Consider the following 20,637-nt stretch of genomic DNA (forward strand, 5'->3'; position numbering starts at 1 on the left):
ACATGATTTTTAATAATCTTCAAATATGAAGATGACTTGCCCAAGTGGTTGCTTTCATGAGAAGATTTATCAAGTTTAACATTTCGGAATTCAAGTCACAAACATTGCGACAATGATTTTTGTCTTATATAAATCATTATTTGTAAAACACTTTGATGGGATTAGAATTTAAAAGGATTGGAATGAATTATTTTATTTTGTATTATTTTGTGAGCATGAACTTTATGATTAAATCAGCACATTTCAGTAAAGGACAAAAATCATTGTCACAAATAATACCAAACGAGTTATGTCTTGTTCCTCGGAATTGAGGGTTTGCCCAACCTTAGCTTTATACAATAGAGTGAGTGAGAGAGAAAACCAGTTTTAATGTTGAAAGTTAAAACAGAAAACGCGTGTTGGAGCTCTTCACACGCTCCACCTCCACCTCTGCCCCATCATTCTCTCTTTCTCTGTTGCTTCTTCAACCCAATTCAACCATATAAAACTCCCCCATTACCATCTCATCTCTAAACACACACACCATCACCACCTCACCTTCTCTCTCCACACTTAAACTTACTAGTCTCTCTCTTTGATTTGATATGGCTTCCTTCTCTGTTTCTAGTCTGTCTCTCAAACTCTTCTTACTCTTCTCTCTCTACCATTTCTCCTCTGCGTCCAGAAGACTTACCGAATTGGTAAAAGAACAACCACCACTCTTAAAATACCATAACGGTCCTCTCCTCTCTGGAAAAATCTCCATCAATCTCATCTGGTATGGAAACTTCAAGCCCTCTCAACGCACCATCATCTCTGATTTTCTCAACTCCCTCTCTTCCACCTCCACCACCACCAATACCCATCACCCCAACCAACCATCTGTCGCCACGTGGTGGAAGACCATCGACAAATACTACCATCACCATTCTTCTTCTTCCCTCACCCTTACTATGGGGAAACAAATCCTCGACCAGAGCTATTCTTTGGGAAAATCTCTTACAAGTAATCAAATCCAACGGTTGGCATCAAAAGGTGAGCAGAACAACTCCATTAACGTCGTTTTGACTTCCTCTGATGTTTCTGTTGATGGGTTCTGCTCTAGCAGATGTGGAACCCATGGGTCTTCTTACATATGGGTTGGTAACTCGGTGACTCAATGCCCGGGTCAATGCGCGTGGCCGTTCCACCAGCCGATTTATGGACCCCAGAGTCCACCATTGGTGGCACCAAACAACGATGTGGGTCTTGATGGTATGGTTATCAATTTGGCTAGTCTATTAGCCGGCACAGCCACAAACCCATTCGGTAACGGCTACTTTCAAGGATCGGCTGAGGCGCCATTAGAGGTGGCTTCGGCTTGTAGTGGGGTTTATGGAAAGGGGGCTTACCCCGGTTATGCTGGGGAGGTTTTGGTGGATTCGAGTAGTGGTGCTAGCTATAATGCGCATGGTGTTAATGGAAGGAAGTACTTGTTGCCAGCCTTGGTTGATCTTTCGACTTCCAAGTGTTCAACTCTGGTCTGAAATAGAGAAATTGATACAACACTGTATTTTAGTAAAGAAAACAAGGAATTAGATTAAGATGATATTAGTGTAATTCTTTTCTTTATTCATTTTTTTAATAATAAATTTAAAATTTGTTCTTGATTACAAAGGTGGTGGAGTTCCTTTATATTTTTCTTTTGAGTCGTGATTTTTTATTTTTGACGTGGAAGTGCGCACATAACCATAAAGTAAAATGTTCAGCACCAAACATTTTTTCCAACCATTTTTATCCTACATAGGTTAGAAGTTTTGGAATTGGCTGATTTTTTGTGAGGATGATCTCTACGGTGAGAAGATTATCATCACCAAAATCAACCCATTCCAAAACTTCTAACCCCATCAAAAATGATTTATAAAAAATAGATGATCCACAATTTTTCAACTTGTAAACATGGGTTTAGAAGTTTTGGAATGAACTGATTTTTGGTGAGGATGATCTCCTCACCATAGAGATCATCCTCATAAAAAATCGGCCCATTCCAAAATTTCTAACCCCATAAAAAATGGTTTACAAAAAATGAAACGGTTCATGATTTTTCAACTTGTAAACTGGGGTTAGAAGTTTTGGAATGGGCTGATTTTTGGTGAGAATGATCTCCTCACCATAGAGATCATCCTCACCAAAAATCAACCCATTCCAAAACCTCTAACCCATGTTTTGCCAAAATGTTTGTTGATGAACGGGACCCCATATATATATATATGGGTAGTATTCAATGGCAAACTTTTTGGCAAAACATTTTTCAAAACATGAGTTAAAGGTTTTGGAATGGGCTGATTTTTGGTGAGGATGATCTCCTTCTAACCCATGTTTATAAGCTGAAAAATTGTGGATCGTCCATTTTTTGTAAACTGTTTTTGATGGGATTAGAAGTTTTGGAATGAGCTGATTTTTGGTGATGATGATCTCCTCACCGTAGAGATCATCCTCACCAAAAATCAGCCCATTGCAAAACCTCTAACTCATGTTTTGAAAAATGTTTTGCCAAAAAGTTGGCCATTGAACGCCCCCCTATATATATATATATATGAAAGCGGTTCAATAGCCCTAAAGTTTGTCAAACATTTTTTGTAAATCACTTTTGATGGGGTTAGAAGTTTTGGAATAAGTTGATTTTTTGTGAGGATGATCTCTACGGTGAAGAGATCGTCTTCACCAAAAATCAGCTCATTTTGAAACTTCTAACCCTAGTTTACAAGTTGAAGAATTGTGAATTGTCCAATTTTTGTAAATCACTTTTAATGGGATTAGAAGTTTTGTAATAAGATGATTTGTTATGAGGATGATCTCCTCATCATAGAGATCATCCTCATAAAAAAATCAACTCATTCCAAAGCTTCTAACCCATGTTTTGAAAAATGTTTAGCAAGATGTTTGGCAAACTTTAGGGCTGCTGAACCGCCCCCTATATAGAAATGTTCACCACCCAACAATTTGCCCAACATGTTTTATCCTACATGGATTAGAAGTTTTGGAATTGGCTTATTTTTTGTGAGGATGCTCTTTATAAAAAGGAGATCATCCTTACCAAAAATCAACCCATTTCAAAAGTTCTAACCCCATGTTTACAAGTTAAAAAATTGTGAACTGTCCATTTTTTGTAAACCATTGGTGATGGGGCTATAAGTTTTGGACTAGGCTGATTTTTGGTGAGGATGATCTCCTCACCATAGAGATCATCCTCACCAAAAATCAGGTTATTCCAAAACTTCTAACCCATGCATGTTGGGCAAATTGTTGGGTAAATGGTTAGGTGCCGAACGAGACCCATATACATATATATAGGGTCGGGTTCCTGCAACACACATTGCGACACACATATAGACAACGTGTTTGTCTTATATGGGCAAAAATGTTTGGAATGGGCTGATTTTTTGTGAGGATGATCTCTGTGATGAGGGGATCATCCTGACAAAAAATCATCCCATTCCAAAACTTGTAACCCCATCAAAATTGATTTACAAAAATTGGACGGTATATATATAGGGTCAGGTTCAAACGACAACCATTTCAACACACATATAGACAACGTGTTTTGTCTTATATGGGCAAAAATGTTTGGAATGGGCTGATTTTTTGTGAGGATGATCTCTGTGGTGCGGAGATCATCCTGGCCAAAAATCAGCTCATTATGAAACTTCTAGACCGTCCAATTTTTCTTGAAAAATTATAGACCGTCCAATTTTTGTAAATCAATTTTGATGGGGTAACAAGTTTCATAATGAGCTGATTTTTGGCAAGGATGATCCCCTCATCACAGAGATCATCCTCACAAAAAATCAGCCCATTCCAAACATTTTTGCCCATATAAGACAAACACGTTGTCTATATGTGTGTCGCAATGTGTGTTGCAGGAACCCGACCCATATATATATATATATATATATATATATATATATATATTATATATATATATATATATATATATTATTTGTCCTACGTTTACCCTATCTGTTTTGTCCTACATGAGTTAAACGTTTTGGGATGGGCTGATTTTTGGTGAGGATGAGCTCTATGATGAGAAGATCATCCTCGCCAAAAATCAACCCCTTCCGAAAATTCTAACCCCACATTTACAAATTAAATAATCGTGGACTCGTCCATTTTTTGTAAATTATTTTTGATCAGGTTAGAAGTTTCGAAATGGGTTGATTTTTAATGAGGATGATCTACTCATCATAGAGATCATCCTCACCAAAAATCAGCCCATTCCAAAACTTTTAACTCACGTAGGGCAAAACGTAAGATAAATAATAAGATGTCGAACATACCTATAAATATATGGGTCACGTTCGCCACCCTACACTTTATCAAACGTGTTTTGTCCTACATGGGTTAGAAGTTTTGGAATAGGCTAATTTTTTGTGAGGATGATTTCTATAGTGAGCAGATCATCCTCACCAAAAATCAGCTCATTCCAAAACTTCTAACCCTATAAAAAATGGTTTACAAAAAATGGACGGTATATGATTTTTCAACTTGTAAACATGAGGCTAGAAATTTCGGAATGGACTGATTTTTTGTGAGGATGATCTCCTCACCGTAGAGATCATCCTCACCAAAAATCAGCCCATTCCAAATCTTCTAACCCATGTAGGACAAAACACGTTTGATAAAACGTAGGGTAAATTGTAGGGTGTTGAACATTTCCATATATATATTATAATTTATTGGTTTATATTTAAATTTTATCCTTTTAGATTATAATTTATTTTTGATCTCCTCACCAAAAATCAGGTCATTCCAAAACTTCTAATCCGTAAAGTAAGTAATAAGATGCTGAACATGCCTATATATATATATATATATATATATATATATTCGTTTTCATTTATTTATATTTAAATTTTGACCTTTTATATTATAATTTATTTTTATTTAACCAAGAACTGTTTAACATTATAATTGTACTAACTAACTTATGCACTTGAAAATGAAGAAAAGAATTATCGATACCCCCCTCTCTCTCTCACACACACACACACACACACACACACACACACACACACACACACACACAATACTTGAAGGAAAATATATGTATCAAAAAGACGTTTGTTTGAGCTGTAACATGTCAGTAGAAAACATGATTTCAAATCTGAATGGATCGCTGACAAGATAAACCATTTTACTCTTTTTACAATTTTATATATATATATATATATATATATATATATATATATAGGGAAATGTTCAACAACAAACATTTTGACAATATTTTTCAAAACATGGGTCAGAGGTTTTGGAATGGGCTGATTTTTGGTGAGGATGATCTCTACGGTGAGGAGATCATCATCACCAAAAATCAGCCCATTCCAAAACTTTTAACCCCATAAAAAATAGCTTACAAAAATTAGACGGTCCACGATTTTTCAACTTGTAAACTGGGGCTAGAAGTTTTGGAATGGGCTGATTTTTGATGAGGATGATCTCCTCACCGTAGGGATCATCCTCACAAAAAATCAGCCCATTCCAAAACCTCTAACCCATGTTTTGAAAAATGTTTTGCCAAAATGTTTGTTGCTGAATGGGACCCATATATATATATATGGGAAATGTTCAGCAACAAACATTTTGACAAACATTTTGGCAAAACATTTTTCAAAACATGGGTTAGAGGTTTTGGAATGGACTGATTTTTGGTGAGGATGATCTCTACGGTGAGGAGATCATCATCATCAAAAATCAGCCCATTCTAAAACCTCTAATCCCATCAAAAATGGTTTACAAAAAATGGACGATTCATGATTTTTCAACTTGTAAACTGGGGCTAGAAGTTTTGGAATTGGCTGATTTTTTTTATGAGGATGATCTCCTCACCGTAGAGATCATCCTCACCAAAAATCAGCCCATTCCAAAACCTGTAACCCATATTTTGAAAAATGTTTTGCCAAAATGTTTGTCGCTGAACATTTCCCATATATATATATACGGTCCCGTTCAGCAACAAACATTTTGGCAAAACATTTTTCAAAACATGGGTTAGAGGTTTTGGAATGGGCTGATTTTTAGTGAGGATGATCTCTACAGTGAGGAGATCATCCTCATAAAAAAATCAGCCAATTCCAAAACTTCTAACCCATAAAAAATGATTTACAAAAAATGGACGGTCCACAATTTTTCAACTTGTAAACATGGGGCTAGAAGTTTTGGAATGAGCTGATTTTTTATGAGGATGATCTCCTCACCGTAGAGATCATCCTCACCAAAAATCAGCCCATTCCAAAACCTATAACCCATATTTTGAAAAATGTTTGTTGCTGAAAGGGACATATATATATGGGTCACGTTCAAGGGCCATATGAGAAAACTTTCGTTTTTCAAAATAAGGGTTAGAGGTTTTGGATTGAGCTGATTTTTTGCAAGGATGGTCACTATGATGAGAAGATCATCCTCACAAAAAATCAGCTCAATCAGAAACCTCTAAATCCATCAAAAGTGATTTACAAATTAGTGATAAAAATTGGTAAAATATCGACGGTCTACATTCTAAATCACTTTTAATGGGGTTAGAAGTTTCAGATTGGGCTGATTTTTTTTTTTTTTTTTGGATGATCTTCCCATCATAGAGATCATCCTCACCAAAAATCAGCTCAATCCAAAATTTCTAACCCATATTTTAAAAAATTTTGAAAAACGAAAGTTTTCTCATTTGGCCCTTGAACCTGACCCTATATATATATATATATATATATATATAATATATATATAGATATATATATATATATATAATATATATATATATATATATATATATATATATATGGGTAGCGTTCAAGGGCAAACTTTTTGGCAAAACATTTTTCAAAACATGGGTTAGAGGTTTTGGAATGGGCTGATTTTTGGTGAGGATGATCTCTACGATGAGTAGATCATCCGCACCAAAAATCAGCCCATTTCAAAACTTCTAACCCATGTTTACCAGTTGAAAAATCGTGGACCGTCCATTTTTTGTAAACTGTTTTTGATGGGGTTTGAAATTTTGGAATGGGCTGATTTTTGGTGATGATGATCTCCTCACGATAGAGATCATCCTCATCAAAAATCAGCCCATTCCAAAACCTCTAACTCATGTTTTGAAAAATGTTTTGCCAAAAAGTTTGCTAAAAAGTTGGCCATTGAACGCCCCCCCATATATATATATAGGGTCACGTTCCTAAGACTCATATTGAGACTCACATTGCGACACACCGTTTTGTCTTATATGGGAAAAAATGTTTGGAATGAGTTGATTTTTTGTGAGGATGATCTCTGTGATGAGGGGATCATCCTGAAAAAAAATCATCCCATTCCAAAACTTCTAACCCCATCAAAATTGATTTACAAAAATTGGACGGTCTATAATTTTCAACAAAAATTGGACGGTCTAGAAGTTTCATAATGAGCTGATTTTTGGCAAGGATGATCTCCTCACCATAGAGATCATCCTCACAAAAAATCAGCTCATTCCAAATATTTTTGCCCATATAAGACAAAACGGTGTGTCGCAATGTGAGTCCCAATATGAGTCTTAGGAACGCTGTTCATATATATATATTATATATATATGGGTAACGTTCAATGGCAAACTTTTTGGCAAAACATTTTTCAAAATATGAGTTAGAAGTTTTAGAATGGGCTGATTTTTTGTGAAGATGATCTCTACGGTGAGGAGATCATCATCACTAAAAATCAGCCCATTGCAAAACTTCTAACCCCATCAAAAATAGTTTACAAAAAATGGACGGTCCATGATTTTTCAACTTGTAAACATGGGTTAGAAGTTTTGGAATGGGCTGATTTTTGGTGAGAATGATCTCCTTCCTCACCAAAAATCAGTCCATTCCAAAACTTCTAACTCATGTTTTGAAAAATGTTTTGCCAAAAAATTTGCCATTGAACGCTACCCTATATATATATATGATTAGGATCCGTGTACACAGATATCTACTTATATATCTACAATGTGTTTTATCATGTGGGTTAAAAATTTCTAATTGAGCTGATTTTTGATGAGGAAGATCTCTATGACGAGGAGATCATCCTCACCAAAAATCAACTAATTCTAAAATTTCTAACCCCATATTTATGAGTTGAAAAATCGTGGACCATCCATTTTTTTTTAAATCACTTTTGACGAGGTTTAAAATTTCAGATTGAACTGATTTTTAGTGAGGATGATCTCCTCATCATAGAGATCATCCTCACCAAAAAAAAGCAGCTCAATCCAAAACTTCTTTTAGCCACTAGGACAAAACACATTGTAGATATATGAGTAGATATGTGTCTACACAGAACTGGACCCATATATATATATGAAATTAGTGATAGTGTATATATTTTTATTTATATAATATATATTTAAATTGTAAAATATTATTATTTTTTAATTAAAATATATAAAATCCTCATTGACTCGACCGAGTCATCTTGCTTATCTTGCGATATTCTGCATTGTCCATTAAGTCCTTACAGATAAGTATTAATCTCAAGAGGAATTTCACTTAATGGAGAACCTAAAACAAGGTTTGAGGTTAGAAAAAGTCTGAACTTAAGAAGTGCATGCTCTTGCTATTTTAGTTAATGGAGAATCACAAACCTCATTTGGGATTTTGTGCTTTAAGTTGGTTACTTCGGTAGGCTCTCATGTAGCTCCATTTTGTTCAAAACAAGAATGCCTAGTTCAGAAGTCTTGAGGAGTGCTTGTTAGGCAAATAAGGAAACAATTATTAACCATAATGCATCAAGCACCTCACCAAGGAAGACATGATTATGAATGATGATGAAGCTACAAACTGGAATTACATGAATCTTTGGTCTCTGATCGAGGCAATGAACTGTTTTTTCATTCCTTTAAAATATCTCTTCCTTCAAAATAGCAAAATCTCAAATCAATCCTGGAATCATCCTCTGATTATGAAGCATGCTGACATACAACTTGCCCATGCTGCTTGCACATGGAGATCAGGGATCGTCTTTCGCTGCATAACATAATATATAATTGAGACCTTGGGTGCCAGTTCAACTCCGCAGAGGAAACCCGTCTGCCATAGGATTAAACCCATGACCTCAGACTTAGGCTTTGTCGTTGTTAGACCCCTTGTGTCTAGCCCCAGTTTGAGTTTGGGTTTGGGTTTGGGTTTCCATCTGTTTCGCCCCTTCATTTTCTATAGCTGAGTTCATTTGTCCGGTCATTTCTTCTTTTGCGACAGATTCCCGTATGTTTTCTCTTAGCTTCCCAGCCTTCCCAATAGCAAGAATCAGCTGGAGCTGTTTTTGCTGTTGTTCCTATAGAAACACTCAGATATTATGAAACAAAGTCAAGAACTCGGCTACAACATTCATGCAGATAGTGAACATTTTTTTATAATTTTTACAGACAAATCTCTTATAAAACAGTGGCATATTACAAAATCCTCTGTAAAGGTTATTAGAATTTTTCTTTTCTTTTTATGACAAGTATAAATTTTATTAGAACGAAAAAGGCTGGAGGATGAGAAATCCTCCAAAAAGCAAAGAGAAAAACTAAGAAACAACACACTAAAATAACAACAAAGAGCAAAACAAGCTGCCCAAACAACCAAGCAAAAACTACATGGAGCATAGCTCATCCCATCTAAAAACAAAGTCCTCTAAGCACACCCCAACAAAGTCCTTATTCAACTTGCACCACCAAAAAAGGAGCTTCAGACTCTAATCTCAATACCAATGTAAAATGTTAAGGATTTCATACATTTCCGTCGGACTGGTGTTGGTTATCTTAAGGACTGTACAGGTTTAAATGATGACTTCGACGGTTTTGAAGTTATATACATTTTTTTCATTCAAGTCAAAGACATCAGCATCAGTTCCCTTCGGAATTCTACTGTTTCCTGAGCTTATATGCATTTCACTTAAGTCAAAGACCAGATAAATAGCCACTCCTAGTTCTTCAGGATCATTCCCTCTTTAGAAATAAGAAAAAATAAACTAAAAATAAAGTGACTATATGGAAGGAAAGCATTTGTGTGAGTTTTAGGCATCCATTTCCAGTCTCGAGCGTGGATGGAGAGTCATATTAGGTTAAAAACTACCGTAAAAAATCTGCCAAATCTAATCACACGGTCTGAAGGTTGATGTAGATTCCAACCAGCATTAAAATAACAAATCAACTAATTAAGCTCAAAGGTTGATGGGTTCTTTTCTAACATCCAAAAGAATAGGAGAATTTGCATTAAGATTTGAATACTTTTTAAACCATCCCCTCAAACCAGGATTATTTAATATTTCTGTAGCATTTTCACAGTAGTCAATGCCACATATCACAGTCCTTCTCAGAGTTTAAATAATTGGAATACCCCATTCAGGCTGTAGAATAGTGACATAAGACTCACCTGCATAGCCAACAAGGCCTTTTGAATTTCACCAAGCTCCCTTTCGAGAATGTCTTCTTGTATTGCTAGAGCTCGAGTGGCCTCAGAGTTTTTTTGAGCCAAAGCTGCAGTCTGCAAGGAAAAATGGTTAGTTGTAGTAGTAGTGGTGGTGGCAAATGGGATCTCTTATATAATAAACTAGCTGAATATGGTATTGGTAATAAAGAAGCAATATTAGTGCCAGACACTCATCGTACATGCCATTAATATAGGTTTGAGGGGCAATAAGCTGGGTTTTTTTAAGCACATCTATCTGTAAAGTATTCAATTTCCAATCAACCTAAATAAAGGGAATTTGGTAAAAGGATTAAACTGATAAAACCTGTAACTGTAGTTTATCTTGCAGTTTTTTCAAAATTAAAGCTGATAACACTGGGTAAACCGCACATATTTTCTTCAACTAAAATTCATTTCCTAGACTTATTCAGGTCATTCAAGAGGAAAAATATGTATTTAAAGTTGCCAATAAGCAGGAATTCCATTACATAAGTGTGAGCAAAACCATGGAAGGTGCAATGATGAAAAATTGTGACTTCAAGGTATATTGTATATATTGTATACTATGACATGTGAACATGAACACGCATTGCAATTCTTATTTCATACTTGTTAGGTTACTCTCAGAAACCCCATGTTCTTCCTCAGTTGCATGAAGTAGGACTGGAAGGCAGATTTGGAAAAGGTATTGGCCAGTTCAGGAAGCCTCGATATTAATACTTGAATTAGAGTTAACAGTATGGGCATTATTTAATATAATATTGAAAGTCAACTTATGTACGAATAATGATGAAAAAATAGGGAAAATTACTTAAAGGACCCTGACGGAGGGATTTTTTTCTAAATAGTCCTTGAACCTTGGGTGGTAGCTTGATAGTCCATTTTAGTAAACTTTTTATTTCTTAATGGTCCCTTGTTATTGTTGAGCTCACCACTTTTTATTTACTATCAAGCTCACCACTTATTATTGTCGAGTGCAACATTTTTTATTGTAGAACTCGACAATTTTAAAAATTGTCAAATTCAACAATAAAAATTGGTGAGCTCAACGTTGGTAAAACCCACCCATTTTCATTTTCATCCAAAATCGAAGTAAAAAAAATTGAAAAAATCCTAATTTTTACATACATCTTCAAAATGGTTGAAAAAACCCTTAAAAATGGCTTCTTCTTCCTTCTCAAATCCTTTACATCGGAATAGAGTCTCTGAAACTCAATTGGGATGACGAAAATCCAATTTTTTTGGATGAAAATGGTGAGTTCGAATGGTTAGGGCACATTCAGCATTTCAATCATGAGAAATGTGGGGAGTGAGGTTCAGGGACTCATTAGAAGAAAAAAAAAAGTTTTAATAAATCGACTATTAAGAGAAGCCCTAAAACTTAGGAACTAAATTAGAAAGAAATCCCTCCGCCAGGGTCCTTAAAGTAATTTTCCCAAAAAAAATTATCAATAAGTACAATATTTAATTGAATTAAGGTAGAGCTTTCCCTTTATGTGGAAAGGCCTATCGAAAAAGCTTTTGGCAAACGAGTCGGTGAAATATTATTATTTTAACAATATTAGAAGTCCAAAAGTTTAAAAATAAATAAATAAACGCTATAAAAGTTCACATTAGTCGCATTTAAGGGTGATTAGGGGGAAAAAAGTGATAGCTAGTGGTCGGGGGGTTTTGATCCCAAAGAAACCAGAGAAGCGAGAGTCCTTGCAACGTGCATCAAGTGAAAAGCACATCTTTGAATGTAAAGATGAGCCAACAATGAAATAAATCGATAACCAATGAAATGCCCAACAAACACCAAAGGACTAGAAAGAAATTCCAAATTTTCCGAACAATAGGACAATGAAGGAACCACTATCTTAAATGTGATTAACCAACTTTTATTAGTGTCATCCAAGTAAATAAATAAATAATCATTTTGTTAAGCCATCCAAATCAAACACATAAATAACAAACTGATCAAAATTACATAAACATGGCAATTCAGTCATGCAATATATATTTTCAAATTTTAACATATATTTCTGTTTAGGGTTCTCCCAGATTTCTTGAATTATCTCCTACTCCCTCCTCTACAATTTGATTGTGTCACACAAACCTCAGAAAGAAGAACAGAAATTAAAAAAATCAAATTTTCAGGAAAAATAGATTCACCTCAGTAATGGGTTCTTTTAAAGTCTTCCTTGTAACCCTGAACCTAATACCCAATTTCTCAAGCTGTCTCGACAACACCCTTATAATCGTCACCGAGCTTCGAAGATCCTCCTCTAGCTTCTCAACTCTCTCAACAAGATCAAAACTAGAACCACCCGACTTAATGGAATCCCTACAAATCCTCCTCCAATGTCTTCTTCGAATCAAACTACCGAAAACAACAGCACCCACTAACAAAACAAACTGCCAAACAAAAAACCTACTAACCAAAGACACCTGTAACGACTTCTGCGAGTTTGAAAACACCCAATTCACAGCGCATCCGATTGAAAGAACAACAGATGGTACGAGACACAACAGTTCAGCAATCGAAAGGAAATCGTCCAAATTGAACTTATCGAGACCTTCTCTTTGTACTGTACCTTCGGATTCAAAAACCCTGAGCGGCCATCGTAGATTCTTAGAGGATTTGAGATCATGAGTCGAAGCTCTGTGCCCTAGAATTTCGACATGAATGGGGATTCCACCATGCCTGGCGGAGATCGGGAGAGTGAAAATTCGGGTTTTGGGAGGAATGCGAGTGGCGTAGAAGCAGAGATGAGTACGAGAGCTTGGATTAGTTAATTGGGTTTGAGATGCTGCGAGGGACATTGTTGATTCTATAGGGTTTTGATTGAAACCAATACAGACTACAGAGAGGATTTGTTTTTAGTGATTTTTCTCTGAAATTGGGGACAAAGTTTTTGACGATTTATCCAACAAAAGAGTCTTACCCGCGCAAGTTTTGGTGGATTACCGTGAGGGGAAATCAGAAATGTAAGAGATGAAAAGTTTGATGCGGAGTGCTGCTTCAATGAAATGTACTCTCTCTCTTGTTATCTTACCACGTGTCCTTAACAAAAAGTGTTCAAAAGACTCAAATAAAAATAAAACTGACACATGAGAAACATTTTCCTTCCTAACATAGTAAGATTTTAAGCCTTACCAAGGGTTGTCATGCTCAAATGGATTACCACTTCAGTAATCCAACACCACAGTCCTTTGAATTTCTTTGAAAATATTATATCCATTTAATTTTTTTAGAAAAAACTTATTTTGAGCTGGATCCAAAATTTTGAAAATGGACAGCTACCTAACTTCCATATATCTTCCAAACTTCAAATTTAAATTCAAAGATGAAAAATAACTTTTTTTTTTGAAATTTTTTTTTAAAATTCATAGAATTTTATCCTCTACGACTCTGAAGTATAGGATCATGTTTTTGAATGCCACAAGGTGAGCCCAAGGACCCTTAGTGAGGGTGAAATCCTTACTAACTAATTAGTAAGACTACTCGAAATCAAAACACATCCAACCGACCCCTTGAAAATGCAACTTCAAATTCAAAAATTATATAAATAAATTCATAATTTTTTCTCCTCAATGAGATTTACGACGTCGTTGAATACAATGAAATTCCCGTTCTAGTACACTATTCATTTTTATTCCCAAAACTTGTTTTTTTGGTAAATTCACCACTTTTATGATCAACGAATTTACTGATAAAATACCAGTGATTTTTCCATATCAGTAATCTCGCTAGTAATTTATCAATGAATTCATTGACTATAAAAGTGACAAATTCACTGGAAAAAAACACACACACACACACATGTTTTAGGAATTAAAATGAACAGTGTACTAAAACTAAAATTTTGTCATAAGTTGCATGTGTTTTGAGAAATATCTCTTTTTCTCCCAATCTGAATCATCCATCCACTTTACTTTTAAATCTCAATTATTTACCCTCTTTTGTTTTTTAAAGGGACACAAAAGGTACTTAAAGTTATTAATGGATTGATTTAAAGAAATCATCTTTATCAAAAAGACATAAAAAGAATGTAATTTATGAGGTGGCTTTTATAAATTCTCACATTTGATGTGAAGAATATAGACATAGAAAAGACCTCAGAAGTATTCTGACTGATCAATATCTCTATTTCCTTGATTTGTTCCGTTACAGTAAGAAGATTCATCAGCATTAGCTGCATCTTGAATGAGTATTGATTCGCCTTCTTTCTTCTTTCCTCCTTGACTTGAGTCATAGACCTATTCTCTTTTGTTATGTATTTAATTCTTCTTGCTTTGGGATTTTTCACTGGCAAACTCTTTACTATTTACTATTCTCAACAAAAGAAAAATGTCTTTCCAACTACTTTTTGTCTCGCCTCATTGTGACTTAAAAGAAGAAAAACAATGTTCGAGAAAATGATTGTTTTGTTGTTATCTAATTCCAAGACTCAAGCTCTCGAAGGTAGAAGTTTGAGAATAGGGAATGTTGTGACAAGACATTTCCTTTGATTTAAAGGCATCATGCTAAAAAAAAGAAAAGGAATGACGATTTCATCAACACTCTCAAGAAGACAGACCACTATTAACGAAATCGACTCCTAAAGGAATAGTTTTGTCCTTTAAAAGTGTCAAATATCATAATACAAGCTTGACTATAAAATCGATTTTGAACATGATCCCATGGAGATTTTCATTTAAAGCATTTGTTGTCTTCATCTTTGGTTAGACATGTCACCACTTACTACCTAAATAACAAAGTTAGGATTCATTCATTATTAGATGGAGATTTAATTCGCTAATTTAGAAAAATTATAAAATAATAAGAAAGATTTTAGGAAATATACAAATGATGTCTTTGATTTTCTTACCGAACTCCATCATCTCCAACTTCTCTAAAAAATTCCAATCTTATGTTTAAGTTGAAAAGGAAGGATAAAAATATCTTGGTGATGGATAAATCATCGATTAATTCATTAATTCATGTCTTAGTAAACCCTTGTCTGGAGAATTTTTTTTTTTTTTTTTTATATGGCAGAATTTAACTAACATACCATCACTACCAAATCTCCTCACGTAGATAGTAAAAAATCTTCTTTTTTTAATTCATACAAAGGGACATCATAGGACAATATCTGAATCTATTTTCAATTTAGAAAAATTATATTGGCACACCAACTTTTATTTACAACATACCAATTCTTTTTAATTTAAGGGTGAGTCAATATTTTGTGAGTTGAATATGACAAAATTCCAAGTTCGGCACATAGTTCATTTTAATTCTCAAAACATGTTTTTCCAGTGAATTCGTTGCTTTTGTAACCAAGGAATTCATAAATTCGTCACTTTTATAATCAATGGATTTATTGAAAAAATACCAACGAATTTGACATATCAGCAATCTCGTTGGTAATTTATCAACGAATTCATTAATTGTAAAAGTGACGAATTATTTGGAAAAACATGTTTGGTAATCAAAACGAACAATGTACCAGAATCAAAATTTTGACATAAGTTGCCCTCGTTTTGGGAAATATCTCCTAATTTAAATGGTTACATATTGTTTAGTGTGTAATAAGTATTAAAAAAAAATTGACAATGTAATAGAAGGGATTGACTAATTGCACACCACTAGTGGCTAGTTGCACCCCCAATCCTAAAAATACCTTCTTATTTATTTATTTATATTTAAAATCTCTTTTAACCAACTATTTTCACTTGTGTTTTGCTTGTTTTAAGATATTTAATTATTTATTTATTAGTTAAGTGTGTTAAAATGATTTTCTTTAATGAAAACGTGTCTTGACCAGTCAAGCCTCTTTTGCACACTTTTTTTTACAAAAAATAATATTTGTAAGCATGGTTGAAGAAGACGTGCTGCAACCTTCTTTTGGAGTGCAAGCATACAAATGAGGAGAGCAATTGGTAATGGGTGATGTGCAACTAGTTAGTTCTTAATTGAAGTTCACATAATTTATACGTGGCAATTTTACGTTGATTTACAGCATAATACTCTCATTTTCCAACAATATCAAATCCTTTAAGCAGGTTACGGTTATAGATTCTCTCTGAGACAGAGAAACACAGAGAGAGAGAGAGAGAGAGCTGTAATGGCGAGCGGAGACACGAATCAAAAGATCGATTACGTGTTCAAGATCGTCCTCATTGGAGATTCCTCAGTAGGTAAATCTCAGATTCTATCTCGATTCGCTCGCAACGAGTTCAGTTTTGAATCCAAGGCCACCATTGGTGTTGAGTTCCAGACTCGAACCGTAATCATCCAACACAAGAGCGTCAAAGCTCAGATCTGGGACACCGCAGGCCAAGAAAGGTAAAAACAAAATTGTATTAAATTTCTCACATTTCAATCTATAAATTCGAATATCTGCTCTAGGTTTGGTTTTTTTTCTTAATTTTAAATTTTGACATTTTAGGTTTTTTCATTGGTGTGCTAAACATGTTTAACTTTTAAAGAAAATAGAAATCAAAATAAGGTAATTTACTAATTCGACGAGTCGCCCTCAAAATCAAGAGAACAACTTCATTCATTTTCTTCCTTCATAAAGAAGAAAGTCCTTATCTACCAACTAACCATAACTACAATTCCCATGTGAGCACAATTGGTTGCCAACCAGAATTTCTTGGCGTAATCATGATCATAGTGACAAAAATCTGCGATTTTTTTCAAAAGTTTACAATTTTATTAATCGTCTATTAAATCAATATTTTTTCAGAAAATCAAGACTAGTCACGATTTAATCCCGATTTTTTCAATATATATATATTTGTATTTTTATATTTAAAACAATAATTTTTCCTATTTTATTTATCCGATGTTTTCCCGACTTTATCAACTTTTGGCGAATTATTCCACGTTGTCACTATGGTCACGAACACCTAACTACTTGCCATGCAAGCATAACTACCCAAAAGGGCTTAAAATTTCACCCTCAATAGAACAACCTTGTCCTCAAGGTTCTCAAAACCTTCACAAGGAAATTCAAACAAATGTGAGCGCTTTGAGGGGATCTTCCTCCTAATATAGCCATGTAGAGGGAGTTTTTTTCCCTAACATGTGCTCTCATGGAATGTAGATTCTCCATTGATCTCACAACCTTCAACCTTGAACAATGATTTTCTCCTCCCACAAGCGTCATCTTCGTCTGGTCCTTATGTAAAAGAACTAAAAGTTGGAATTCAGATAAAGGTGAAATTTTTGAGTGTGGATATCTGTCCCAATAAACACTTTGAGAGTGACTTCTCATACTAGCCAACCACCGTGTTTGATTTAATTTTCTTTAAAAATCTGAGTTATAATACATAATATTGTTGCACCTAGCACTGGTGCGTTGGATCTTTTTGAGTGTACATTCAATGGTTAAAAGAAGCAGATTGTCTTTAGTGGAATTTCTGAACCACACAGTGCTAGAAATACTTGTTACAAATTACTTGAGTTTTTTCTTTCTCCCTTGGTAGCTCAAATTACTTCAGTTTAGTCCGAAGCTTGTTCACTTTGTTGCAATTTGGAATACAAATTCTGTAATTGATTGGTGTAAAATAAGTTTGGTAACTTCTGTATTTCTTCGAGTGTGATGTGCTGCTTCAAAGATGACTAAGCTGTTGAAGGATCATTACTTGGTGGGAATTTTAAAACTAGTTTTTTGTTGAAAAGAAGGCAGTACTAGAGTTATAGGCTTTTTTATGCTTGGTTGTAGGATTTATTGCATAATGGACTAAAACTATATCGTGTGGTGTAAACATAGTTTCATTTATGGTTGAGAAAATTTCCCCCAGAACTCTGTTCCCTGAAGGCTGAATGCCTATTCTGGAGAATTACATCGTTTTGAAATTATAATGACGTGAGAGCATAGCTAATGATCAAACATGACAAGATTGATTGTGGAGCAGAAATTTACAAGGATACAAGGCTAAGGCACTCTCCATGCTATCATGAGCAAACGATCCTTTGATGTTCTTGGGTTGCCTAAGCAACTAAACTTTAAGTTACCTTATACAGAGAAGTTGGGGAGTTGATTAACAAGTTAACACAATGATGTTGGACTAAGCCATCTTCCATTTTCTTTATTTTTTTTTATTGGTGGGGGAAGTTAGGTTTTGGCCAAACCTGTTAATTAATGGCATATATTAAAGTTTACCTCGTTCGATATTTACAGCCAATAGGATATCTCCAAAATAGTTGTGGAAAGAGCACTTGAAACTAAGAAGAACCCGAATTTTCTCACTAGGATACCATCTTATCCCTCGATACGTTAATCTTACATATTAACAAGACAAAATAGGATGAATTGGAAAGAATCGTTCAAAATGCAGAGAGCCGCCCAACCATGGAAAGTAGCATTTTGCATTTTCTTTTACTCTATAATTTAACCGTATGCATTGCATTGAAATTCAAATTCAAGGGTTCAATCTAATACATGTTATCATATTAAGTTGGGCATGAGATTGTTGATGTGACCACTACTGTTGTTAGTAATCCCTTTAAAGCACTCAATATACAACAACCGAGGCTGATTGAGATAAAAAAGAGCAATCTTTTGATTTGAAGACCTACTATATGGTCTTAGAACTTAGAAAAGAACCTTACAACTATTCCCAAAAGTGGATTGGTATTTTTCCAATAGGGTTTGTGGTCTCTTACTCCTTATGCTATTTGTTGGGAGTTGTGGAAAGAAAAGAATCCGTAGAATATTTTACAGTAAGGAAAATTCTGTGCAAGAGATTGTAATATCGATTTTGAGGGTTTTGTTTTTTTGGAGTGAAGTGTTTAGAGAATTTTGGGGGTTATTTTTTGATGATTTTGTGGGGGAGGTGGGAGTGGGTTGTAATCTTGTTGATATGTAATGTGGGGTCAACCCGGTCTTGTTTGTTTATGTTGGGTTGGTCATTTTGACTGCCTTTTTTTTTTATAATTGGTTTCACTTATCGAAAAAGAACTTATCAGCCTCGAAGGGTTTTCAATGCTTTTTGTTTTCTTGATATGAGCAGATATCGAGCAGTCACGAGTGCGTATTATAGGGGTGCTGTTGGTGCCATGTTGGTATATGACATAACCAAACGCCAAAGCTTCGACCACATACCAAGATGGCTTGAAGAGCTGCGAAGCCATGCTGACAAGAACATAGTGATCATATTGATCGGGAATAAGTGTGATCTTGAGAACAACAGAGCGGTTTCCACCGAAGATGCCAAAGAGTTTGCGCAGCAAGAAGAGTTGTTTTTCTTAGAGACATCAGCATTGGAAGCGACGAACGTTGAGGCTGCTTTCTTGACTGTTTTAACTGAGATCTTCAACATCGTTAACAAGAAGAATCTTGTTGCAAGCGCAGATCAAGGCATTGGCAAGCAAGCATCTCTAGCCGGAAAGAAGATCATTGTTCCCGGTCCTGCTCAAGAGATCCCGGCCAAGGGCAACATGTGCTGTAAATCTTCTTGATTAATTCAATTTTAGGTTTCAAGTTGTGTGATTTTTGGTTCCACATTTCTATTAGTATTCTCTGAGCTGCCCTCATGTATTTTTCTTGTATATTTTGATGGTTATGTTTAGACTTACGAGAATAGATTTACTACACATTTTGTAAGGAAGGAAGGAAACACAGTCGAAAATTATTAAAGCCGAGGAAAAAAAAAAACCTACTATTTAAGAGAGAGAGAGAGAGAGAGATAATCTTATGTAGATTGGCAGTTTTGTAAATTTAAGCAGTTTTAAGAGATGGATTGAGCTCTTTGTTTAAAATTAGTGGAGTGTTGAACACAATGTTTTAGGAAGTCGATATAAAACGGTCTTAAGAATTTATTATGGGTCTTGTTGAGGCCCACGTTAAAGTGCAATAAATATATTTTGAAAATTGGAATGATTCTAAACATCTTGATATACCTTAATATATTACAACATAACTCATATTCTAATAATCTTCCTTTCTTTCACTCTATGGCTGTGTTTGGATAGAAAGAAATGAAGAGAAGAGAAGAGAAAATAAATGAGTTTCTCTCATTTTCTCTTGTTTAAATTGTTAAGTAGGGAGAGAAGATAAAAGAATTGGAGAGAAATGAGAGAAAAAAAAGGTGAGTTTTCTTTCTCTCCAAAAGTGGAGAGAAATTCTTTTAAAATATTTTATAATTTCAACTCTACCCCTAGATCTCTTTTTAAGGTATTTTAAAATTTCAAAATTGTCTCAAGTTCTCTCTTGTCAATTCAAACAAGGTGGAGAGAAATTGATTT

The 20,637-nt window shown here is 34.8% G+C and overlaps 3 protein-coding genes across 3 annotated transcripts; 2 read left to right on the forward strand and 1 right to left on the reverse strand.

The window, feature by feature from the left end:
* The first annotated feature begins 341 nt into the window (after positions 1 to 341).
* LOC147403972 (protein PHOSPHATE-INDUCED 1-like) lies at positions 342 to 1,635 on the forward strand. The gene has a single exon (XM_086439777.1). It carries the CDS (start codon positions 585 to 587, stop codon positions 1,503 to 1,505), a length of 921 nt encoding a protein of 306 aa, XP_086295903.1. The 5' UTR covers positions 342 to 584; the 3' UTR covers positions 1,506 to 1,635.
* Positions 1,636 to 8,709: 7,074 nt separating this feature from the next.
* LOC147403973 (uncharacterized) lies at positions 8,710 to 13,386 on the reverse strand. The gene is made up of 3 exons (XM_086439778.1): positions 12,570 to 13,386; positions 10,380 to 10,490; positions 8,710 to 9,294 (listed from the first exon to the last, which is right to left on the reverse strand). The coding sequence occupies exons 1-3, from the start codon at positions 13,218 to 13,220 to the stop codon at positions 9,082 to 9,084; spliced, it is 975 nt and encodes a 324-aa protein (XP_086295904.1). The 5' UTR covers positions 13,221 to 13,386; the 3' UTR covers positions 8,710 to 9,081.
* Positions 13,387 to 16,431: 3,045 nt separating this feature from the next.
* On the forward strand, positions 16,432 to 20,128 carry LOC147403974 (ras-related protein Rab11A-like). Its single transcript, XM_086439779.1, has 2 exons — positions 16,432 to 16,728; positions 19,404 to 20,128. Exons 1-2 carry the CDS (start codon positions 16,508 to 16,510, stop codon positions 19,849 to 19,851), a joined length of 669 nt encoding a protein of 222 aa, XP_086295905.1. The 5' UTR covers positions 16,432 to 16,507; the 3' UTR covers positions 19,852 to 20,128.
* The last annotated feature ends 509 nt before the right edge of the window (positions 20,129 to 20,637 follow it).

This window comes from Akebia trifoliata, chromosome 4 (assembly GCF_017979445.1).
Source record: "Akebia trifoliata isolate Shusen 1 chromosome 4, ASM1797944v1, whole genome shotgun sequence".
In the NCBI taxonomy this organism is placed as follows: domain Eukaryota; kingdom Viridiplantae; phylum Streptophyta; class Magnoliopsida; order Ranunculales; family Lardizabalaceae; genus Akebia; species Akebia trifoliata.

Bases quoted from the DNA above. Each gene is read 5' to 3' on its own strand.
- LOC147403972 (XM_086439777.1), top strand. From the start codon at position 585: ATGGCTTCCTTCTCTGTTTCTAGTCTGTCTCTCAAACTCTTCTTACTC.
- LOC147403973 (XM_086439778.1), bottom strand. From the start codon at position 13,220: ATGTCCCTCGCAGCATCTCAAACCCAATTAACTAATCCAAGCTCTCGT. The intron at 10,491-12,569 runs GTGAATCTATTT...TTTTCCTTGCAG, and splicing joins TAAAAGAACCCATTACTGAG to ACTGCAGCTTTGGCTCAAAA. The intron at 9,295-10,379 runs GTGAGTCTTATG...GTGTTTCTATAG, and splicing joins AGGCCTTGTTGGCTATGCAG to GAACAACAGCAAAAACAGCT.
- LOC147403974 (XM_086439779.1), top strand. From the start codon at position 16,508: ATGGCGAGCGGAGACACGAATCAAAAGATCGATTACGTGTTCAAGATC. The intron at 16,729-19,403 runs GTAAAAACAAAA...TGATATGAGCAG, and splicing joins GACACCGCAGGCCAAGAAAG to ATATCGAGCAGTCACGAGTG.